At 37.9% G+C, this 26585-nt stretch overlaps 1 protein-coding gene across 5 annotated transcripts in view; it reads right to left on the bottom strand.

Moving 5' to 3' along the window:
* The window catches only part of P4HA1 (prolyl 4-hydroxylase subunit alpha 1), a 92731-nt gene that overhangs the window by 51497 nt on the left and 14649 nt on the right, over positions 1 to 26585 (bottom strand). For 4 of the 5 annotated variants that reach the window (XM_019936095.3, XM_073793476.1, XM_019936094.3 and 1 more), the window contains 4 exons: positions 8783 to 8890; positions 7743 to 7839; positions 6294 to 6445; positions 3232 to 3369 (listed from right to left, as the gene is read on the bottom strand). In XM_019936095.3, the coding sequence (XP_019791654.1) occupies positions 3232 to 3369; positions 6294 to 6445; positions 7743 to 7839; positions 8783 to 8858 (463 nt within the window). In that variant the 5' untranslated portion in view covers positions 8859 to 8890. Of the gene's footprint in view, positions 1 to 3231; positions 3370 to 6293; positions 6446 to 7742; positions 7840 to 8782; positions 8891 to 10139; positions 10269 to 26585 lie in introns of those variants that run through there. The other variant, XM_073793477.1, reaches the window with a different exon arrangement.

Raw genomic sequence — 26585 nt, 5'->3', positions numbered from 1 at the left:
AAAAGACACTACAAGAAAACTACAGACCAATATCGCTTATGAACACTGATGTAAAAATCCTCAACAAAATACTAGCAAACAGAATTCAGCAGCATATAATATTAAAATGATTATACACCATGACCAAGTAGAACTTATTCCTGGAATGCAAGGATGTTTCAACATATGAATATCGATCAATGTAATGCACCACATTAACGGAATAAAGGAAAAAAATACGATCATCTCAATTCATGCAGAAAAAACAACTGACAAAATTCAGTATTCTTTCATGATAAAAAACACTCAACAAACTAGGAATAGAAGGAAACTACCTTAACATAATAAAAGATATATTTGAAAAACCCACTCAATGGTCAAAGATTGAAAGCTTTTCCTTTGAGATCAAGAACAAGAACAAGGATGCCCACTTTCGCCACTTCTATTCAACTTAGTACTTGGAAGTTCTAGCCAGGGCAACTAGGCAAGAACAAGCTCAAAGGTGCCCAAACTGGAAAGGAAGAAGTAAAATGATCTCTGTTCACAGATAACATTATCTTTTTTCTGCCACACTGCGCTGCTTGTGGGATCTGAGTTCCCCAACCAGGGATTGAACCTGCACCCTCGGCAGTGAAAGCATGGAGTCCTAAGCACTGGACCACCAGGGAATACCCAGCAGATAAAATTATCTTAGGTTAGAAAATCCTAAGGATTCCACAAAAAACTTGTTAGAACTAATAAATGAATTCAGCCAAGTAGCAGGATGCAAAGACAACACAGAAAAATCAGTTGCATTTCTATGTACCAATAATGAACAATCTAAAAGAAAATTACTAAAAGAAGTCTAAGTATAACATACTTAGGAATTAACTTAACCAAGGAGATGAAAGACATACAGTGAAAAACTACAAAAAAACTGCTGAAAGACAACATAAATAAATGGAAAACACATCCCATGTTCATGGATCGGAAGACCATGATTCATGGATTGTTAAAATGTTAATACTACCCAAAGCAATCTACAGATTCAACACAATCTCTATCAAAATACTAAAAACAGAAACAGAAAAACCCATCCTAAAATTCATACGGAATCTCAAGGGACCCAGAATAACCAAAACAATCTTAAAAAAGAAGAACAAAACCAGAAGACTCACACCTCCTAATTTCAAAACTTACTACAAAGCTACAATAATCAAATAGTGTGTTATCAGCATAAAGACAGACTTACAGACTAATGGAATACAGAGGCAGAAGTAAACCTTTGTATATATGGTCAAATGATTTTTGACAAGCATGGCAAGACCATTCAATGGGGAAAGGATGGTCTTTTCAACAAATGGTGCTGGGAGAACCGAATATCCACATGCAAAAGAATGAAGTTGAACCCTTACCTAATACCACATGTAAAAATTAACTCAAAATAAATCAAGGACCTAAATATAACACCTAAAACAATAAAACTCTTAGAAGAAAACATAGGACAAAAGCTTTATAACATTGGATTGGGCAATGATTTCTTGTATATGACCCTAAAGGCACAGGCAAAAAAAGAAAAAATAAACAAATTGGACTTTGTAAAAATTTAAAAATTTGGATACAAAGCACAATATCAATGGAGTAAAAAGGCAACCCACAGAATAGGAGAAAATATTTGCAAATCATACATCTCATAAGGAATTAATATCCAGAATATATAGAGAACCTCTAAAACTCAACAATAAAGAATGAATAACCCAATTAAAAAATAGACAGGGCTTCCCTGGTGGCGCAGTGGTTGGGAGTCCACCTGCCAACGCAGGGGACACGGGTTCGTGCCCCGGTCCGGGAAGATCCCACATGCTGCGGAGCGGCTGGGCCCGTAAGCCATGTCCACTGAGCCTGTGCTCTGCAACGGGAGAGGCCACAGCAGTGAGAGGCCCGTGTACCGCAAAAAAAAAAAAAAAAAACAAAGGACTCGAATAGATATTTCTTCAAAGAAGATGTACAGGCGGCTGCTAATAAGTACATGAAAAGATGCTCAACATCACTGATAATTGGGGAAATGCAGAACTGCAATGAGATACCACCCACTAGAGTGGCTACTATCAGAAAAAAAAAAGAAAATAACAAGTGTTGGCAAGGATGTGGAGAAACTGGAGCCCTTATGCACTGTTGGTGGGAATGTAAAATGGTATATCTACTATGGAAAAGAGTATGGTGGCTCCTCAAAAATTAAAAACAGAATTATCATATGACACAGCAATTCCACTTCTGGGTATATACTCAAAGAATAAAAGACATTGTCTTGAAGAGCTATTTGCACACCCATGTTCACAGCAGCATTATTCACAATAGCTGATGTGTGGAAGGAACCCAAGTATCCATCAACAGATGAATGGATAAGCAAAATATGGTATATACACAATGGATTATTATTCAGCCTTAAAAATGAAGGAAGTTCCGACGTATACTACAGCCCTTGAGGACATTATACTAAGTGACATAAGCCAGTCACAAAAACACAAACGCTGTATGATTCTACTTATATGAGGTACTTAAGTCAAAGTCATAGAGACAGAAAGTAGAATGATGGTTGCCAGTGGCTGAGTAAGTGGGATCTGGGGAGTTATTGTTTAACAAGTATAGCGATTCAGTTTCACAAGATGAAAAGAGCTATGCAGATGGATGGTAATGATGGTTGCATAATAATGCAAATGTACTTAATACCATAAACTGCACATTTAAAATTGGTTAAGATGGTAAATTTTGTTTTATGTTTTTTTCACAATAAATTTAAGCAAATTATCATGAAATCAGCTGTAACTTAAAAAAAGAGGGTTTTGCTGAAAATAGGTCAGAAAGCAGGATGCTTCACACTGTAGAACACTAAAAATCAGTACATACTCAACATGTCTTGGTTTTAAATTACTGAATATATAAACTTTGATTATCAATTTCCTTATAACTTAACGCACAAATACTGGGTATTCTAAAGACAGACATTTGGAAAACTGGTTGTTTCTTTTTCTTACATGCTAAAATTGCCTACTTAAGTTAGTCTCTATAATTATAAGCTTTCACAGTAACAAGCTAGCAGCTTATCCACAACTATTCAGTCCTAGACAAAGGGTTGTTTTGTCCTCAAAGGCTGTGAAACAAAGTGAAGTTAAAAATCTTAAAATACGGAAGTCTTTTTATATTAACACTGCCCTAATGGACTGAACGGAGAAGCCAAGTGATAGGATTTTTATAGACTACAGTAATTCTTACCTGGAAGATCACCCTTTGAGATGGTATCTGTATCCAAATTGTAGGTATCCTGGAGACGCAACAGAGCTTTGGCTGCCCCAACCTGATCTTCATCATTAGGGAAGTACTGTCTCTGAATGGTTAGGTTAGAGATAAAACCTTAAAATAGGGGGGGAAAAAAAAAGAGTCTAAACACGGGTATGAAATGTACAGTGTGGGAAATATAGTCAATAACTATGTAATATCTTTGTATGGTGATGACATATCAGAACTAGACTTATCACGGTGATCATTTTGAAATATACAGAAATACAGGATCAATATTTTGTATAACAGGAACATAGTGTTGCAGGTCAATTATATTTCAAAAACAAACTCATACAAAAAGATATCAGATATATGGTTATCAGAGGCAGAAGGTGGGTGTGCAGGGTAACTGGAGGAAGGCTGTCAAAAGGTATAAAGTTCCAGTTATAAGTAAGTACTAGGGATGTAATGTACAACACAATAAAAATAATTAACACTGCTGTATGTTATATATGAAAGTTGTTAAGAGAGTACATCTTAAGAGTTCTCATCACAAGGAAAAGCATTTTTTTCTATTTTTTAAATTTTGTATCTATATGAGGTGATGGATGATCACTAAATTTACTGTGATAATCATTCCATGATGTGTGTAAGTGAAATCATTGTGCTGTACACTTTATACGGTACTGTATGTCAATTATATCTCAATAAAATTGGAAGAAAAAAGACTTTAGAACCTCACAGACTTCCATTTTCCAATATAGTCTTAAAAGGATTTTTCAAAATCTATTTTATTATAATTTTCCACCATACCATGTGTAACAAGAAAAAATTAACGAGACTTGACATACCTCTAAGTTGTTCATCTTCCCAAACCATTTTTAATGTTGCTTAAGTAATCTGAGGTCATTGCATAAATTATATTTGTATTAATAGGTAAAGATCAACTAACATAATAGAGTTTTTAATTATACAACACAGCCTCCACTAAGCTTGAAAAGTGAACATTTAAAGATTTGAAAACGATGTTCACTGGCAACCAATTATACTTTCAGATAACAGTAAGCAAAATGTACACTCTTAAAGTTATGTTTTCTTCTTCCATGTGCCACATATCACATAAATGTGTAAATATATAAAGTTTGGTAGAATTCTTTAAGGAGAAGGAAGAGACATTTATTATATATGTAAGAGTATCAGGTAAGCTAGTTTATTAAAATATATTTAGATCTGTTTAATTATTAAATATAGTGTTCATCATCATGGTTTGCACTCTATAAATCCTAATATTAATTTTAAAAGGTTTTACATAAAATACAGCAAAAATAAAACTAAGAAACTAATCACTGGTAACTATATAACTCCTAAGGAGAAGAGATGCTAAATACTCCTTAAGAAATCAATACAACAAAAAGTGATTTAAAATTTTAATAACATGTGTCATCATTTGCAAATCAAAATTAGGTACGAGACTTCCCTCCATTCTCCTTTACTTATAATCAACTATGCATACTTTGATCATCAAAAGGCCAGGCATTTTTATGTTAATTGAAATGTACAGATGAACAACTAGATGGAAGAGGCCTAAGTCCATATTAAAGCATTAGTTTTAAGACCAACTCCTAGTCACAATATCCACATGCAATTTTACAAGCAAGTTTTACAGAAGACTGGAACGATTTTATGCCCCAAACCAAAATCTGTGAAGTAACTTAAATCCTCTCTAATAAAAAGAAAAAACGTATATCTATTATAGCATTATGGGATGACTGCCACAGATTAAAACGCCTAAGTCTTAAGGTTTATTTTATAAAAAAACTTAGTTCATACTTGAGATTTTTTTTTTTAGATTTTTTTTAAAAAATAATAAACAAATGTGTGTGCATATGTATATATGTATACAAACGCATACATATATGATCTTAAAAATGTTCTCATGGGGCTTCCCTGGTGGCGCAGTGGTTGAGAGTCCGCCTGCTGATGCAGGGGACACGAGTTCGTGCCCCATTCCGGGAAGATCCCACATGCCGCGGAGCAGCTGGGCCCGTGAGCCATGGCCGCTGGGCCTGCGCGTCCGGAGCTTGTGCTCCGCAACGGGAGAGGCCACAGCGGTGAGAGGCCCGCGTACCGCAAAAAAAAAAAAAAAATGTTCTCATGGTGTTATATGACAACAAATAATCACAGGTACTATTTCCTTTTCATCTCAAAGAAGTATTCACAAGTGCTTGCCTTAATTTTTCTTTTCAAGGTTTCCTGTCCTATGCGTAATAGTTTAGTTTACTGCTCACAAATACTTGAAAGCACACTTGGAGTGCTTTATTACACAGTTGGCTCAGTTCTGTCTCTCTTTTTTTTGCCACCTTCAATCATTCAACAAATAAACACTATGTACTAAAGCATAATACCTCTACTTCATTAAACTCCAGCCTTAGTTTTCTGTGTCTGTTACTAAAATATCTAAAAGATCTCAATACTTCAACTACAATTTTATTGTTTCAATTAGAAAGACATTCATTATTACTGTTTGCAGCCTCAATTTTTAAATTTATTGTCTATGTTAAACAAAACAATCCTAAGCTTCAAAGTACTATGTAAAACACAGCTAACATTTTTCCTTATTAGTATCACTCCCAGTACATTAAAAATTGATTAGAAGATAAAGACTTACCCATAAAATTTTTTAAATCTGAAGGTAATCCTAAAATGAAAACAATTACCCTCAGAAATGAAGCTGTATGCCAAACCATTGATTCACTTTTTTAGATTTCAAAGCAAAAAGGACCATGTTAAATGAAGAGCAGAAATTACATTTTAACAATAAAGTTCTATCTTTCTTTATTTCCAGTTTTTATTCATCTTTTTTTTAAATCAAGAATTCAGGATGTAGACTAAATTAACTCTAGTCAAATCAAATACATCTCAGCAATAATTCAGTTACAAGGCTGAACACCTGATGTTCTGGGAACTGAATTTATCACTTCTTCTGGCATGTCTACAGGTGGTAGCAAAAAAGCCTTACTTTTTTTTTGGCTCATTAGTCTTACCATCTGACTTACCATCTGACATATCCTTAAGGACCAGATTCTCCAACTCACTCCACTCAGTGTTCAGACGTTTCATTAACTTAAATGCATTTACAGGGTGTCCAACAAATCCTTCTGGATCTTTTGTTGCTGTGCTGGTTAGCTGATCTAACTTCTCTGCCCATCTAAAAACGTAAGACATAAGTGGAATCTACATAAAGTATATACACACTCAATGAGGAAGAAGACTAGTAAAGCACTCAAAAAGATTAGAGGGTTTTGAGTTAAAACTATACTTAAAATCCTTTTAAAAGTAAAATTACAAAGGATTTTTAAAGAGCAAGATTCTCTTACAGATAAAATCTAACTTGGCAAAATCAAAATATAACTACAAGACTTTTTGTTTTAGTTTTGTTTCTCCCAAATGGTTACAGTAAACATAACCTATCTTAGTAAAAGTTGTGATTGGATCCCTCTAGTAAGAATCTAAAAATTCATTTCCCTACAGGTCCTTAAAGCCAAATAATTGATTATTACAAAGTAATCAGCCCAATCCAATATCAGTTACATGTTCATTTAAATCAAACTTACAGCAAAATTTTATATTCAGTATCTAGAAACTGTATTTTAAAACAAAAAAACCGAATACTTAGCTACTCATTAAACAAAGGTTAGGAACTCTCAGGTCAGAATTAAATATGAACCTGAGTCAATTAAAAATAAATTAGGGGACTTCCCTGGTGGCGCAGTGGTTAAGAATCCGCCTGTCAATGCAGGGTACATGGGTTCCAGCCCTGGTCTGGGAAGATTTCCACATGCCGCAGAGCAACTAAGCCCATGCACCAAAACTACTGAGCCTGCACTCTAGAGCCCGCAAGCCACAACTACTGAGCCCACGTGCCACAGCTACTGAAGCCCGCACGCCTAGAGCCTGTGCTCTGCAACAAGAGAAGCCACTGCAATGAGAAGCCCACGCACGCAACAAACAGTAGTTCCCACTCGCCACAACAAGAGAAAGCCCGCACACAGCAACAAAGAGCCAACGCAGCCATAAATAAATAAATAAATTTAAATAAATAAATTAGCATTTAAGGAAAAACTATATCAATTAAATAATACTATACTTATCACTGTAATCTCTAGAATGGAACCATAGGACTGAAGGATAAATAGCAGTGGAAAATTGCTCCAGAAGGTAGCTTGATTAGGGAGGTTAGAAGAGGATAGAAGATATTAGCAACCATTGAAAAAAAATGTCAGTCAATGACCCATACCCATTTATATTCTTATCTCAATCCATATTCTTCAACTGAAGTCTTGGCCTGGGCCTAACTTCTGTTTTCTGTGCTCCTACTTTAGCCATTTCAACTGGCCTTTTAAGACTGACAGAGGGCTTTCACTTTCACTCAAAGAATGTTTTAGCTCTACCAAGAAAACATGAAGGTGGAATCAGAGTCATAATAAGTAAAACACTTTGCTTACTTTTTTATTTGTTCTAATTTGTCCTCTTCTGCCTTAATATAGTCTTTCAGGGAAGTCACCAGATCTTTTTCAGTACGGATCAAATCAGTCATCTGACCTAGAAGGAGAAAAAGGGAAGAAAGTAATCAAATACCCATACTGGTCAAAACAAGTATTTTTGAATAATATAAGAATGATTGAGAATGCTTCATTCTGAGAGGACTTACCTGGCATGAATCAGATATGTTGGAGAGAGCATCATTTTTTTTTCTTTTTTTCCTTTTTTAAAAACCAGATAAATAAAAATAAAGCCGGAAACTCTTCTAATCATGTGTTCCAATTCAAATTTTCAAGCTACTTAATTCTGTAAGCTTGGACCATATCGACAAATTGTCTGTCATCTAAAAATTTATTTTTTAATTTCAAAACCTTACTTTCTAAGGATCAATGTTTCTTCTTCCCTACCTCCCCTCTCACCTTTTTGTGGTTTTGAAACTACTTAGAACTAAATTTTTATTCAATAAACAAAGACCACACTAACAAAAAGTATACTTCTCAACTGCAATTCAAATATCCATATTTAGTTATTCATAAGGGGAAAACAGAACTCATCATTTTACATCCCAAAATGAGGTTTCATAACTATAGTACTTGTTTGTGTTTTATTTAGCTCCACAATCATGTGAGGGTAGAACTGGTCAACAAGATGACAGAAAACTTCTCTTTTAAGACATATGAAGTATGTATATAGGAAAACATAAAAGACTAAGTATATACATTAAATGATTTGCTGGGTGGACTCATTACCAGAGAATTTTCTTTGGTATGCTTTTCTAAATTTTCATAAATTTCTAATCTGAAAATGTATTCCTTTTGTAATCAGAGAAAATAATTTAAAGAAAACAATTGAATTTAAAAATGAGAGAGACTTTTACAGGGGCAGGGACTGAAGTAATGTTTCAGTCTCTGGGAACACAAATGTATTGGTTTTTACTGATCTAAAAACACTAAAAAATGTAAATTTTTAAATGCAAAAACAACAAAAAATAATTAAGACTTACCAATTGAAGTAAAAAAGCCTGGATCAGCCAAAGACTGGGGAAGTAGAAACCCTACAACTAAAATACACCAGATCATCTTCAGAGGCTTACTTTTACAGGATCGCACACCTATAAGAGAAATATGGCCATTATTTTTAAAAAAGAGGACTTCTCTGGTGGCGCAGTGGTTAAGAATCTGCCCGCCAATGCAGGGGACATGGGTTTGAGCCCTGGTCCGGGAAGATCCCGCATGCCGCAGAGCAACTAAGCCCGTGCACCACAACTACTGACCCTGTGCTCTAGAGCCCACGAGCCACAGCTACTGAAGCTCACATGCCTAGAGCCCGTGCTCTGCAACAAGAGAAGCCACCGCAGTGAGAAGCCCACGCACTGCAATGAAGAGTAGCCCCCGCTCGCCACAACTAGAGAAAGGCTGCGCGCAGCAACAAAGACCCGACTCAGCCAGAAATACATTTAAAATAAAATAAAATAAAATGTTAGAATATGCTTAAAGGGAAAAAAGGTTTCAGAGCTTTCTGATTAATCCTCTAAATTGCTAACTTGTTCCATCTTTTCCCTGCAATGGCCTTAAATTTTAAAATAAGTTCAATTAAAAGTTGCAGATATTGGGGTGATGAAAACGTTCTAAAATATACGGTGGTGATCAACTGTTGAAGAACACTGTGAAAGTACTAAAAAGTACGCAAGCATGAACATGGGTGAATAGTGTGGTATATGAATTATATCTCAATAAAGCTGTTTTATTTTTTAAAAGTTGTACAGAATTAAAAAAAAAAATACCAACCAACCCTGTCGATTTAATCTAGCAATTTCTCTCAAAGGGCCCAATGCTGAGCTTTTTCTCTTACCTACTGTGTTCTATGTAAAAAATCCTTAGCCCAGTACAAAGTTGTGGCATTTTTTTCTAAAACCTGGCAGCAAAGCCCTTCTGTCTTTTTTGCTTTGTCCCCCGTAGGGCTGTCTTTTCTGGAATGGATTCTTCATGGCAGATGCAGATTATCAACTAACCAGTAGAAAGTTTTTTACCTTGCTTTCCCAAAGGCCCTGTTAGCACTCTTCTCTTGCTCCTTCTCCACAACATACATGGACTTTAAGTCCTTCTCCTTTATTACCTTACAGGAAAATAAATTACAACTGCAGTACCATTCGCCCCAATAACAGACACCCACTGGTTATTCTGACTTGTCACCCTATTCCTCTTTGGTACAGGCACCTCTGACTCTTCCCAAGTGGCTTCTCCTAAAGCAACAGGTTCAAGGCCATATTGGAAAACTCCCTATTACACACATACACACACAAAACACTTTTCCTTAACTTGAATCACTAAAAATAGGTCACCACAGAAACTGACACTGACCTCCTGGAAGTACTCCTAAGTCTCCTCCCTCAAGTCTGCAAACTTCCAGTTACTTCCAGAACCACACAGTAGTGAAATACACTGTTCTCTTGGCTGCTTTACAGTAACTCTTTGGGAAGGCTTCTAGCATGCAGCAGATGCAGACACATCCTCTCCTGGGTTCCTGCCAAAGCACAAGACTTTTTCAAAATCCTGGGCTGTCTGAACAGTCTAGAATTTTCTCACTGTTTAAACAGATTTCTGCCATAATTTCTTCATAAATAAATGTTATTTCCAGCAAATACAAATGCTTCTGCTGTACTAACAGAAGGCTAATCAGAAATGTTGTCTAAACGTTTAACTCTGATGAGAAAGTTTACATTTGTCAGGTAAGAGCTTATCATTTTTTTCACTGCTAAAATATATTTTGTCCCTAAAGTTTCTGTCAACTTTTATCATCCTTAAACCTCACAATGAATCAAGAACCATTAGCCTACAGAAATTACAAAAAAGAAGCTTGAAAACTGCTTTATTCTAAATGGAATAAAGAGTTATAATCAACAACAAAAAAAACAACAAAAGGAAAAGTTATTGGATCTCTGAAAGGAGAGAAGAAATTTTAAACTTAAAAATGATAAGACAACCTATCAAAAGCCAGATGGAATTATATACGCAAAATAATTTAGGTTTATGTATGTTTTTTAAAAATTAACTACAAACTAGGAAACTAAAGAAAACAGAGCTCATTTAAGGAACTCCTACAAATCAGTAAGAACACTACTAAGATGTTAGTAGATAAGTGGAGTAATAAACCAGAAAGCCACAAAAGAGGAACTATAGTTAACTAAACCCCAAAAAAACAAAAACAACCCACTCATTGGTATTCAAGGACACAAAAAAACTGAAATAAATAGCCAGTTTTTGCCTATCAAATGAACAATTAAACAAATTTAACAACTTAATTTAAAATATCTAATGATAGTGTTATATGTCAAGAAACTTAAAGTGAACATATTCCTTACTTGTAAATTTAAATGAAAAACAAGGAGACGAAGGGAAGATGACGGAAGAGTAAGACGGGGAGATCACCTTCCTCCCCACAGATACACCAGAAATACATCTACACGTGGAACAACTCCTACAGAGCACCTACTGAACGCTGGCAGAAGACCTCAGACCTCCCAAAAGGCAAGAAACTCCCCACGTACCTGGGTATGGCAAAAGAAAAAAGAATAAACAGAGACAAAAGGATAGGGACGGGACCTGCACCAGTGGGAGGGAGCTGTGAAGGAGGAAAGGTTTCCACACACTAGGAAGCCCCTTCGCGGGCGGAGACTGCAGGTAGCGAGGGGAAAAGCATCAGGGCCGTGGAGGAGTGCACAGCAACAGGGGTGCGGAGGGGAAAGCGGAGCGATTCCCGCACGGAGGATCAGTGCCGACCGGCACTCACCAGCCCGAGAGGCTTGTCTGCTCACCCGCCGGGGCGGCGGGGCTGGGAGCTGAGGCTCGGACTTCGGTCGCAGCGCAGGGAGAGGACTGGGGTTGGCGGTCTGAACACAGCCTGCAGGGGGTTAGTGCACCACGGCTAGCCGGGAGGGAGTCCGGGAAAGAGTCTGGACCTGCCTGCTTAAAGGAGCTCCAGAGAAGGGCGCGAGCCGCGGCTAAAAGCGCGGACCCCAGAGACGGGCATGAGACGCTAAGGCTGCTGCTGCCGCCACCAACAAGCCTGTATGCGAGCACAGGTCACTGTCCACACCCCCCTTCCAGGGAGCCTGTGCAGCTTGCCACTGCCAGGGTCCCGGGATCGAGGGACAACTTCCCCGGGAGAATGCACGGCGCGCCTCAGGCTGGTGTAACGTCACGCCGGCCTCTGCCGCCGCAGGCTTGCCCCGCACTCCGTGCCCCCCCTCCCCGCCCCCCACCCCCCGGCCTGAGTGAGCCAGAGTCCCCGAAGCAGCTGCTCCTTTAACCCCGTCCTGTCTGAATGAAGAACAGATGCCCTCCGGCGACCTACACGCAGAGGCGGGGCCAAATCCAAAGCTGAGCCCCTGGGAGCTGTGAGAACAGAGATGAGAAAGGGAAATCTCTCCCAGCAGCCTCAGAAGCAGCGGATTAAAGCTGCACAATCAACTTGATGAACCCTGCATCTGTGGAATACCTTAATAGACAACGAATCATCCCAAATTGAGGAGGTGGGCTTTGAGAGCAAGATTTATGACTTTTTTCCCCTTTTCCTTTTTTGTGAGTGTGTATGTGTATGCTTCTGTGTGAGATTTTGTCTGTATAGCTTTGCTTCCACCATTTGTCCTAGGGTTCTATCCGTCCGTTTTTTAAATTTTTTTCTTAATAATTATTTTTATTTTAATAACTTTATTATATTTTATCTTATTTTATTTTACTTTATCTTCTTTTTTTCCTTCCTCCCTCCTTCCCTCCCTCCCTCCTTCCTTCCTTTCTTTCTTTCTTTCTTTCTACTTCTACTAATTCTTTCTTTCTACTTTTTCTCCCTTTTATTCTGAGCCATGTGGATGAAAGGCTCTTGGTGCTGCAGCCAGGAGGAAGTGCTGTGCCTCTGAGGTGGGAGAGCCAACTTCAGGACACTGGTCCACAAGAGACCTCCCAGCTCCACATAATATCAAATGGCGAAAATCTCCCAGAGATCTCCATCTCAATACCAGCACCCAGCTTCACTCAACGACCAGCAAGCTACAGTGCTGGAGACCCTATGCCAAACAACTAGCAAGACAGGAACACAAACCCACCCATTAGCAGAGAGGATGCCTAAAATCATAATAAGTCCACAGACACCCCAAAACACACCACCAGACGTGGACCTGCCCACCAGAAAGACAAGATCCAGCCTCATCCACCAGAACACAGGCACTAGTCCCCTCCACCAGGAAGCCTACACAACCCACTGAACCAACCTTAGCCACTGGGGACAGACACCAAAAACAACGGGAACTACGAACCTGCAGCCTGCAAAAAGGAGACCCAAATACAGTAAGATAAGCAAAATGAGAAGACAGAAAAACACACAGCAGATGAAGGAGAAAGATTAAAACCCACCAGACCTAACAAATGAAGAGGAAACAGGCAGTCTACCTGAAAAAGAATTCAGAATAATGATAGTAAAGATGATCCAAAATCGTGGAAATAGAATAGACAAAATGCAAGAAACATTTAACAAGGACCTAGAAGAACTAAAGATGAAACAAACAACTATGAACAACACAATAAATGAGATTAAAAATACTCTAGAAGGGATCAATAGCAGAATAACTGAGGCAGAAGAACGGATAAGTGACCTGGAAGATAAAATAGTGGAAATAACTACTGCAGAGCAGAAGAAAGAAAAAAGAATGAAAAGAACTGAGGACAGTCTCAGAGACCTCTGGGACAACATTAAACGCACCAACATTCGAATTATAGGGGTCCCAGAAGAAGAAGAGAAAAAGAAAGGGACTGAGAAAATATTTGAAGAGATTATAGTTGAAAACTTCGCTAATATGGGAAAGGAAATAATCAAGTCCAGGAAGCACAGAGAGTCCCACACAGGATAAATCCAAGGACAAATATGCCAAGACACATATTAATCAAACTGTCAAAAATTAAATACAAAGAAAACATATTAAAAGCAGCAAGGGAAAAACAACAAATAACACACAAGGGAATCCCCAGCAGAAACTCTACAAGCCAGAAGGGACTGGCAGGACATATTTAAAGTGATGAAGGAGATAAACCGGCAACCAAGATTACTCCACCCAGCAAGGATCTCATTCAGATTTGATGGAGAAACTAAAACCTTTACAGACAAGCAAAAGCTGAGAGAGTTCAGCACCACCAAACCAGCTTTACAACAAATGCTAAAGGAACTTCTCTAGGCAAGAAACACAAGAGAAGGAAAAGTCCTACAATAACGAACCCAAAACAATTAAGAAAATGGGAATAGGAACATACATATCGATAATTACCTTAAATGTAAATGGACTAAATGCTCCCACCAAAAGACACAGATTGGCTGAATGGATACAAAAACGAGACCCATATATATGCTGTCTACAAGAGACCCACTTCAGACCTAGAGACACATACAGACTGAAAGTAAGGGAATGGAAAAAGATATTCCATGCAAATGGAAACCAAAAGAAAGCTAGAGTAGCAATTCTCATATCAGACAAAACAGACTTTAAAATAGACTCTACAAGAGACAAAGAAGGACACTACATAATGATCAAGGGATCAATCCAAGAAGAAGATATAACCATTGTAAATATTTATGCACCCAACATAGGAGCACCTCAATACATAAGGCAAATACTAACAGCCATAAAAGGGGAAATCGACAGTAACACATTCAGAGTAGGGAACTTTAACACCCCACGTTCACCAATGGACAGATCATCCAAAATGAAAATAAATAAGGAAACATAAGCTTTAAATGATACATTACACAAGATGGACTTAATTGATATTTATAGGACATTCCATCCAAAAACAACAGAATACACATTTTTCTCAACTGCTCATGGAACGTTCTCCAGGATAGATCATATCTTGGGTCACAAATCAAGCCTTGGTAATTTTAAGAAAATCGAAATTGTATCAAGTATCTTTTCTGACCACAATGCTATGAGACTAGATATCAATTACAGGAAAAGATCTGTAAAAAATGCAAACACATGGAGGCTAAACAATATACTACTTAATAATGAAGTGATCACTGAAGAAATCAAAAAATACCTAGAAACAAATGACAATGCAGACACGACAACCCAAAACCTATGGGATGCAGCAAAAGCAGTTCTAAGAGGGAATTTTATAGCAATACAATCCTACCTTAAGAAACAGGAAACATCTAGAATAAACAACCTAAACTTGCACCTAAAGAAATTAGAGAAAGAAAAACAAAAAAAAACCCAAAGTTAGCAGAAGGAAAGAAATCATAAAAATCAGATCAGAAATAAATGAAAAAGAAATGAAGGATATGAGAGCAAAGATCAATAAAAGTAAAAGCTCATTCTTTGAGAAGATAAACAAAATTGATAAACCATTAAGCCAGACTCATTAAGAAAAAAAGGAAGAAGACTCAAATCAATAGAATTAGAAATGAAAAAGGAGAAGTAACAACTACACTGCAGAAATACAAAAGATCATGAGAGATTACTACAAGCAACTCTATGCCAATAAAATGGACACCCTGGAAGAAGTGGACAAATTCTTAGAAATGCACAACGTGCCAAGACTGAATCAGGAAGAAATAGAAAATATGAACAGACCAATCACAAGCAATGAAATTGAAACTGTGATTAAAAATCTTCTAACAAACAAAAGCCCAGGACCAGATGGCTTCACAGGCGAATTCTATCAAACATTTAGAGAAGAGCCAACACCCATCCTTCTCAAACTCTTCCAAAATATAGCAGAGGGAGGAACACTCCCAAACTCATTCTACGAGGCCACCATCACAGTGATACCAAAACCAGACAAGGATGTCACAAAGAAAGAAAACTACAGGCCAATATTACTGATGAACATAGATGCAAAAATCCTCAACAAAATACTAGCAAACAGAATCCAACAGCACATTAAAAGGATCATACACCATGATCAATGGGGTTTATTCCAGGAATGCTAAGATTCTTCAATATATGCAAATCAATCAATGTGATAAACCATATTAACAAATTGAAGGAGAAAAACCATATGATCATCTCAATAGATGCAGAGAATGCTTTCAACAAAATTCAACACCCATTTATGATAAAAACCCTGCACAAAGGAGGCACAAAGGGCACTTTCCTCAACATAATAAAGGCCATATATGACAAACCCACAGCCAACATTGTCCTCAATGGTGAAAAACTGAAAGCATTTTCACTAAGATCAGGAACAAGACAAGGTTGCCCACTCTCACCACTCTTATTCAACATAGTTTTGGAAGCTTTAGCAACAGCAATCAGAGAAGAAAAGGAAATAAAAGGAATCCAAATCGGAAAAGAAGAAGTAAAGCTGTCTCTGTTTGCAGATGACATGATATTATACATAGAAAATCCTAAAGATGCTACCAGAAAACTACTAGAGCTAATCAATGAATTTGGTAAAGTAGCAGGATACAAAATTAATGCACAGAAATCTCTTGCATTCCTATACACTAATGACAAAAAGTCTGAAAGTGAAATCAAGAAAACACTCCATTTACCATTGCAACAAAAAGAATAAAATATCTAGGAATAAACCTACCTAAGGAGACAAAAGACCTGCATGCAGAAAATTATAAGACACTGATGAAAGAAATTAAAGATGATACAAGTAGATGGAGAGATATACCATGTTCATGGATTGGAAGAATCAACATTGTGAAAATGCCTCTACTACCCAAAGCAGTCTACAGATTCAATGCAATCCCTATCAAAATACCACTGGCATTTTTCACAGAACTAGAACAAAAACTTTCACAATTTGTATGGAAACACAAAAGACCCTGAATAGCGAAAGCAATCTTGAGAATGAAAAACGGAGCTGGAGGAATCAGGCTCCCTGACTTCAGACTATACTACAAAGCTACAGTAATCAAGACAGTATGGTACTGGCACAAAAAACAGAAATATAGATCAATGGAACAGGATAGAAAGCCCAGAGATAAACCCACGCACCTATGGTCAACTTATCTTTGATAAAGGAGGCAGGAATGTACAGTGGAGAAAGGACAGCCTCTTCAATAAGTGGTGTTGGGAAAACTGGAAAGGTACATGTAAAAGTATGAGATTAGATCACTCCCTAACACCATACACAAAAATAAGCTCAAAATGGATTAAAGACCTAAATGTAAGGCCAGAATATACCCTGAGAAAACCATAATTCAAAAAGAGTCATGTACCAAAATGTTCATTGCAGCTCTATTTACAATAGCCCAGACATGGAAACAACCTAAGCATCCATCATCAGATGAATGGATAAAGAAGATGTGGCACATATATACAATGGAATATTATTCAGCCATAAAAAGAAACGAAATTGAGCTATTTGTAATGAGGTGGATAGACCTAGAGTCTGTCATACAGAGTGAAGTCAGAAAGAGAAAGACAAATACCATATGCTAACACATATATATGGAATTTAAGAAAAAAAAAATGTCATAAAGAACCTAGGGGTAAGACAGGAATAAAGACACAGACCTACTAGAGAATGGACTTGAGGATATGGGAAGGGGGAAGGGTAAGCTGTGACAAAGCGAGAAAGAGGCATGGACATATATACACTACCAAACGTAAGGTAGATAGCTAGTGGGAAGCAGCTGCATAGCACAGGGAGATCAGCTCGGTGCTTTGTGACCGCCTGGAGGGGTGGGATAGGGAGGGTGGGAGGGAGGGAGACGCAAGAGGGAAGAGATATGGGAACATATGTATATGTATAACTGATTCACTTTGTTATAAAGCAGAAACTAACACACCATTGTAAAGCAATTATACTCCAATAAAGATGTAAAAAAATAAATAAAAATAAATAAATGAAAAACAAGATTTAAAAATTAACATCAACTCTCAATCATTGCTGGTGGGATTGCAAAATGGTACAGCCACTTTGGAAGACAGTTTGGCAGTTTCTTAAAAAATTAAAAATACTCTTACGATATGATCCAGCAATCATGCTCCTTAGTATTTACCCAATGGAGTTGAAAATTTATGTCCCCACAAAAACCTGCACATGTATATTTATACCAGCTTATTTTATAATAGCCAAAACTTGGAAGCAACCAAGAATTCCTTTAGTAGGTGAATGGATACACTGTGATACATCTAGACAACAGAAAATTCAATGCTAAAAAGAAATGAGCTATCAAGCCATTAGAAAAATAAACATGGAGGAAAGAAATGTGTATTACTAAGTGAAAGAAGTCAATCTGAAAAGGCTACTATATACTGCATGACTCCAACTATATGACACTGGAAGAAATAAAACTATGAAGAGAGTAAAAAGATCAGTGGTTAATGGAAGGAGGGCGGATGAACAGTTGAAGCATAGAGGAATTTTAGGGCAGTGAAAATATTCTACAGTATCATAACGATGAATACGTGTCATTATACATTAGTTCAAATTCATAGAAGTTACAAAACCAAGAGTAAAGGGGTAATGTTAAACTATGGACTTTGGGCAATTACAATGTGTCAATGTAGATTCATCAATTTTAACAAATATGCCATTCTGGTGAGGGACTATGCATGTGTGGGGGCAGGGAGTACATGGGACATCTCTGTACCATCCTCACAATTTTGCTGCAAAAAAAAAAGAACTCCTGAAAAAAAATAAATATCATACAGCCCTGCTGGAATCTGTATTGAATGAGATTGTTGCTACTACACTCTGACAGAAAGTTATAAATAAATACTAATCAAAACAAAGAGGAGGGCTTCCTTGGTGGCGCAGTGGTTGAGAGACCGCCTGCCGATGCAGGGGACACGGGTTCGTGCCCCGGTCCAGGAAGATCCCACGTGCTGCAGAACAGCTAGGCCCGTGAGCCATGGCCGCTGAGCCTGCGCGTCCGGGCCTGTGCTCCGCAGCGAGAGAGGCCACAACAGTGACAGGCCCGCGTACCGCAAAAAAAACCCAAAAAAACAAGGAGGGACTTCCCTGGTGATTCACTGGTTGAGAATCCACCTGCCAATACAGGGGACACGGGGTTCAATCCCTGGTCTGGGAATATCCCACATGCCGCAGAACAACTAAGCCCATGCGCCACAACTACTGAGCCTGCGCTCTAGAACCTGCAAGCCACAACTACTGAAGCCCGCACGCTCTAGGGCCCACTTGTTGCAACTACTGAAGCCCGCGCCCAGAGTCCATGCTCAGCAACAGGAGAAGCCACCGCAATGAGAAGCTCACACACCACAACGAAGAGCAGGCCCCACTTGCCACAACTAGAGAAAGCCCGCACACAGCAATGAAGACCCAACACAGCCAAAAAAAAAAAAAAAAAAGGAAGAAAAAGAAAAAAATTAACATTACAGGGCAGACAGCAGAAGCAAGAAGAACTACAATCCTGCAGCCTGTGGAACAAAAACCACATTCACAGAAAGATAGACAAGATGAAAAGGCAGAGGGCTATGTACCAGATGAAGAAACAAGATAACACCCCAGAAAAACAACTAAATGAAGTGGAGATAGGCAACCTTCCAGAAAAAGAATAATCATAGTGAAGATGATCCAGGACCTCGGAAAAAGAATGGAGGCAAAGATTGAGAAGATGCAAGAAATGTTTAACAAAGACCTAGAAGAATTAAAGAACAAACAAACAGAGATGAACGATACAATAACTGAAATGAAAAATACACTAGAAGGAATCAATAGCAGAATAACTGAGGCAGAAGAACGGAGAAGTGACCTGGAAGACAGCATGGTGGAATTCACTGCCATGGAACAGAATAAAGAAAAAAGAATGAAAAGAAATTAAGACAGCCTAAGAGACCTCTGGGACAACATTAAATGCAACAACATTCGCATTACAGGTGTCCCAGAAGGAGGAGAGAGAGAAAGGACCCAAGAAAATATTTGAAGAGATTAGAGTCAAAAACTTCCCTAACATGGGAAAGGATGTAGCCAACCAAGTCCAGGAATAGCAGAGAGTCCCATATAGGATAAACCCAAGGAGAAACACGCCGAGACACACAGTAATCAAACTGGCAAAAATTAAAGACGAAGAAATATTACTAAAAGCAGCAAGGGAAAAATGACAAATAACATACAAGGGAACTCCCATAAGGTTAACAGCTGATTTCTCAGCAGAAACTCTACAAGCCAGAAGGGAGTGGCATGATATACTTAAAGTGCTGAAAGGGAAGAACCTACAACCAAGATTACTCTACACGGCAAGGATCTCATTCAGATTCGATGGAGAAATCAAAAGCTTTACAGACAAGCAGAGCTAAGAAAATTCAGCACCATCAAAGCAGCTCTACAACAAATGCTAAAGGAACTTCTCTAAATGGGAATCACAAGAGAAGAAAAGGACCTACAAAAATAAACCCAAAGCAATTAGGAAAATGGTAATAGGAACATACATATCGATAATTATCTTAAAAATGAATGGATTAAATGCTCCAACCAAAAGACACAGGCTTGCTGAATAGATACAAAAACAAGACCCATATATCTGCAGTCTACAAGAGACCCATTTCAGACCTAGGGACACATTCAGTCTGAAACTGAGGGGATGGAAAAAGATATTCCATGCAAATGGAAATCAAAAGAAAGTTGGAGTAGCAATACTCGTATCAGATAAAATTGACCTTAAAATAAAGAATGTTACAAGAGACAAAGAAGGACACTACATAATGATCAAGGGATCAACCCAAGAAGAAGATATAACAATTATAAATATATATGCACCCAACACAGGAGCACCTCAATACATAGGGCAACTGCTAACAGCTATAAAAGAGGATATCGACAGTAACACAATAACAGTGGGGGACTTTAACACATCACTTACACCAATGGACAGATCATCCAAGCAGAAAATAAATAAGGAAACAGAAGCTTTAAACGACACAACAGACCAGATAGATTTAACTGATATTTATAGGACATTCCATACAAAAACAGCAGATTACACTTTCTTCTCAAGTGTGCACGGAACATTCTCCAGAATAGATCACATCTTGAGTCACAAATCAAGCCTCAGTAAATTTAAGAAAACTGAAATCATATCAAGCATCTTTTCTGACCACAACACTATGAGATTAGAAATCAATTACAGGGAAAAAAACGTAAAAAACACTAACACATGGAGGCTAAACAATACATTACTAAATAACCAAGAGATCACTGAAGAAATCAAAGAGGAAATCAAAAAATACCCAGAGACAAATGATAATGAAAACACGACGATCCAAAACCTATGGGATGCAGCAAAAGCAGTTCTGAGAGGGTCGTTTATAGCTATACAAGCCTACCTCAAGAAACAAGAAAATAATCTCATATAAACAATCTAATCGTCCACCTAAAGAAACCAGAGAAAGAAGAACATACAAAACCCAAACTTAGCAGAAGGAAAGAAATCATAAAGATCAGAGCAGAAATAAACGAAATAGAAACAAAGAAAACAATAGCACAGATCAATAAAACTAAAAGCTGGTTCTTTGAGAAGATAAACAAAACTGATAAACCATTAGCCACACTCATCAAGAAAAAGAGGGAGAGGACTCAAATCAATAAAATTAGAAATGAAAAAGAAGTTACAGTGGACACCGCAGAAATACAAAGCATCCTAAGAGACTACTACAAGCAACTCTATGCCAATAATATGGACAACCTGGAAGAAATGGACAAATTCTTAGAAAGGTATAACCTTCCAAGACTGAACCAGGAAGAAATAGAAAATATGAACAGACCAATCACAAGTAATGAAATTGAAACTGTGATTAAAAATCTTCCAACAAACTAAAGTCCAGGAACAGATGGCTTCACAGGTGAATGCTATCACACATTTAGAGAACCATCGTTCTTAACACCCATCGTTCTTAAACTAAGCTAACACCCATCGTTCTTAAACTCTTCCAAGAAATTGCAGAGGGAGGAACACTCCCAAACTCATTCTATGAGGCCACCATCACCCTGACACCAAAACCAGACAAAGATACTAAAAAAAAAAGAAAATTATAGACCAATATCACTGATGAATATAGATGCAAAAATCCTCAACAAAATACTAGCAAACGGAATCCAACAACACATTAAAAGGATCCTACACCATTTTCAAGTGGGATTTATCCCAGTGATGCAAGGATTCTTCAATATACGCAAATCAATCAATGCAATACACGATATTAAATTGAAGAAGAAAAACCATATGATCATCTCAATAGATGCAAAAAAAGCTTTTGACAAAATTCAACAATATATGATAGGAACTCTCCAGAAAGTGGGCATAGAGGGAACCTACCTCAACATAATAATGGCCATATACGACAAACCCACAGCAAACATCATTCTCAATGGTGAAAAACTGAAAGCATTTCCTCTAAGATCAGGAACAAGACAGGGATGTCCACTCTTGCCACTATTATTCAACATAGTTTTGGAAGTCCTAGCCACAACAATCAGAGAAGAAAAAGAAATAAAAGGAATACAAATTGGAAAAGAAGAAGTAAAACTGTCACTGTTTGCAGATGACATGATACTATACACAGAGAATCCTAAAGATGCCTCCAGAAAACTAGAGCTAATCAATGAATTTGGTAAAGTTGCAGGATATAAAATTAATGCACAGAAATCTCTTGCATTACTATACACAAATGATGAAAAATCTGAAAGTGAAATCAAGAAAACACTCCCATTTACCACTGCAACAAAAAGAATAAAATACCTAGGAATAAACCTACCTAGGGAGACAAAAGACCTGTATGCAGAAAACTATAAGACACTGATGAAAGAAATTAAAGATTATACCAACATATGGAGAGACATACCATGTTCTTGGATTGGAAGAATCAATATTGTGAAAATAACTATACTACCCAAAACAATCTACAGATTCAATGCAATCCCTATCAAATTACCAATGGCATTTTTTTTACAGAACTAGAACAAAAAATCCTAAAATTTGTATGGAGACACAAAAGACCCTGAATAGCCAAAGCAGTCTTGAGGGAAAAAAACAGAGCTGGAGGAATCAGACTCCCTGACTTTAAACTATACTACAAAGCTACAGTAATCAAGACAATATGGTACTGGCACAAAAACAGAAACATAGATCAATGGAACAGGATAGAAAGCCCAGAGATAAACCCATGCACCTATGGTCAACTAATCTATGACAAAGGAGGCAAGGATATACAATGGAGAAGACAGTCTTTTCAATAAGTGGTGCTGGGAAAACTGGACAGCTACATGTAAAAGAATGAAATTAGAACACTCCCTAACACCATACACAATAATAAACTCAAAATGGATTAGAGACCTAAATGTAAGACTGGACACCATAAAACTCTTAGAGGAAAACATAGGAAGAACACTCTTTGACATAAACGACAGCAAGATCTTTTCTGATCCACCTCCTAGAGAAATGGAAATAAAAACAAAAATAAACAAATGGGACCTAATGAAACTTAAACGCCTTTGCAAAGCAAAGGAAACTACAAACAAGACGAAAAGATGACCCTCAGAATGGGAAAAAATATTTGCAAACGAATCAACGGACAAAGGATTAATCTCCAAATATATAAACAGCTCATGCAGCTCAATATTAAAAAAACAAACAACCCAATCAAAAAATGGGCAGAAGACCTAAATAGACATTTCTCCGAAGAGGACATACAGATGGCCGAGAAGCACGTGAAAAGCTGCTCAACATCACTAATTAATTAGAGAAATGCAAATCAAAACTACAATGAGGTATCACCTCACACCAGTTAGAATGGGCATCATCAGAAAATCTACAAACAACAAATGCTGGAGAGGGTGTGGAGAAAAGGGAACCCTCTTGCACTGTTGGTGGGAATATAAATTGATACAGCCACTATGGAGAACAGTATGGAGGTTCTTAAAAAACTAAAAATAGAATTACCATATGACCCAGCAATCCCACTCCTGGGCAAATACCCAGAGAAAACCATAATTCAAAAAGACACATGCACCTCAATGTTCACTGTAGCACTATTTACAATAGCCAGGTCATGGAAGCAACCTAAATGCCCACAGACAGACGAATTGATAAAGAAGATGTGGTACATATATACAATGGAATATTACTCAGCCATAAAAAGGAACGAAATTGGGTCATTTGTAGAGACGTGGATGCATCTAGAGACTGTCATACAGAGTGAAGTGAGTCAGACAGAGAAAAACAAATATTGCATATTAACGCATATATGTGGAACCTAGAAAAATGGTACAGATGAACCGGTTTGCAGGGCAGAAACTGAGACACAGATGTAGAGAACAAACATATGGACACCAAGGGGGGAAAGTGGTAGGGGTGGTGGTGGTGGTGTGATAAATTGGGAGACTGGGATTGACATGTATATGCTGATGTGTATAAAATGGATAACTAATAAGAACCTGATGTATAAAAAAATAAATAAAATTCAAAAAAAATTAACATTATAATGTGATCATAGCTATGCAAGAAAACATGCAGAGGAAATTCACCAAAATGTAGTTGTCTCTGGAGAGCAGAACATTAGGTGATTTTTTCCTATTTCTCTGCATTTTCCAGATGTCATAGGGTATATTTACTTTTATACTCAATGTTTTTTTTTCTCATCATGTAATAGGTTATTTTTTTTATTGAAATATAGTTGATTTACAATGTTGTGCCAATCTCTTCTGTACAGCAAAGTGACTCACTTGTATGTAGACTCTCTTTTTTTAATATTCTTTTCCATTATGGTATATTACAGAATATTGAATATAGTTCCCTATGCTATACAGTAGGACTTTGTTGTTTATCCATCCTATATATAATAGTTTACATCTGCTAATCCCAAACTCCCAGTCCTTCCCTCCCCCAGCCCCCTACCCCTTGGCAACCACAAGTCTGCTCTCTATGTCTGTGTTCTGTTTTGTAGATAGGCTCATTTGTGTCATATTATAGATTCCACATATGAGTGACATCATATGGTATTTGTCTTTCTCTTTTTGACTTCACTTCACTTAGTATGATAATCCCTAGTTGTATCCATGTTGCTGCAATGGCATTATTTCGTTGTTGTTTTTTTTTCTTTAGGCAGAAATTCCTTCCTTCCTCCCTCCCTTCCTTCCTTTCTTTTTGGCTGCACTGGGTCTTTGTTGCTGTGTGCGGGCTTTCTCTAGTTGCGGCGAGTGGGGGCTATTCTTTGTCACAGTGCATGGGCTTCTCATTGCGGTGGCTTCTCTTGTTGCAGAGCATGGGCTCTACGCATGTGGGCTCAGTAGTTGTGGCTCATGGGCTCTAAAGCGCAGGCTCAGTAGTTGTGGCGCACGGGCTTAGTTGCTCCACGGCATGTGGGATCTTCCCGGACCAGGGCTCTAACCCATGTCCCCTGAATTGGCAGGCAGATTCTTAACCACTGAGCCACCAGGGAAATCCTATTTCTTTCTTTTTTATGGCTGAGTAGTATTCCATTGTATATATGTACGAATCTTCTTTATCCATTCATCTGTTAATGGACGTTTAGGTTGTTTCCATGTCTTAGCTATTGTGAACAGTGCTGCTATGAACACAGGGGTGCATGTATCTTTTTTAATTATAGTTTTGTCCAGGTATATGCCCAGGAGTGGGACTGCTGGATCATATGGTAATTCTACAATATTTTTAGTTTTCTGAGGAACCTCCACACTGTTCTGCATAGTGGCTGCACCAACTTACATTCCCACTAACAGTGTAGGAGGGTTCCCTTTTCTCCACACCCTCTCCAGCATCTGTTATTTGTAGACCTTTTTTAAAAAAAATGTATTTGTTTTTTATTTATTTTTCGCTGCGTTGGGTCTTTGTTGCTGCATGCAGGCTTTTTCTAGTTGTGGCAAGTGGGGGCTACTCTTTGTTGCGGTGCACAGGCTTCTCAACACGGTGGCTTCTCTTGTTGCAGAGCACAGGCTCTAGGTACGTGGGCTTCACTAGTTGTGGCATGTGGGCTCAGTAGTTGTGGCTCACAGGCTTTAGAGCGCAGGCTCAGTAGTTGTGGCGCATGGGCTTAGTTGCTCCGCAACATGTGGGATCTTCCCAGATCAGGGCTCGAACCCATGTCCCCTGCATTAGCAGGCGGATTCTTAACCACTGCACCACCAGGGAAGCCCTGTAGACATTTTAATGATGGCCATTCTGACCGGTGTGAGGTGGTACCTCACTGCAGTTTGGATTTGCATTTCTCTAATTATATTTACTTTTATAATGACAAAAATTAACTCTATACAAAATAATAAACCTAAAACATCAACTTCCATATTATGGCACTATAAGCCTTTAATGAAGTGCTTAACTACACTCTAACACAATAAAGTGTCTAACACGTTTGAGCATGTCCCACTTTCTAACTCTATAAACCTCTAGATTTCTCTGCTTCAAAGATTGTTAAGCTTATTTGAAAGCAACCCAGATATCAAGTAGTGAGCTACTGTACATTGTCAGAGTAGCATACTTTTCTATTCTCCTTCCTCCCAGAAATAGACATATGACCCAGGCTAAGGCAGTCATTGACTCTCATTCCCACCAACATAACAGTTGAGGAGTGGGCTTGTGAAATGGTAAAAAGCAGCTCTTTCTGAATTGCTAAGTTCAGAGGATGTGAATCTGGAGCTGCCTGTGACCATCTTTCCCACTTGACAAGGATAGATAGTAACCTAATCTATAAACAGGACAAAGTTTTACAGAGACAAACAGCTTTAAAAGCTCCACAGTCCTGATTCTTACAATTACTGCTTTGAATCTGTGAGCTATCCCAATAATCTTCCAACTCAGCTAAGGGAGCCTGTAAATTCCCTTTTTCTGAA

Source organism: Tursiops truncatus, chromosome 16 (genome assembly GCF_011762595.2).
Source record: "Tursiops truncatus isolate mTurTru1 chromosome 16, mTurTru1.mat.Y, whole genome shotgun sequence".
NCBI classification, from domain to species: Eukaryota; Metazoa; Chordata; class Mammalia; order Artiodactyla; family Delphinidae; genus Tursiops; species Tursiops truncatus.
This window is presented reverse-complemented; position numbering and strand designations above follow the sequence as displayed.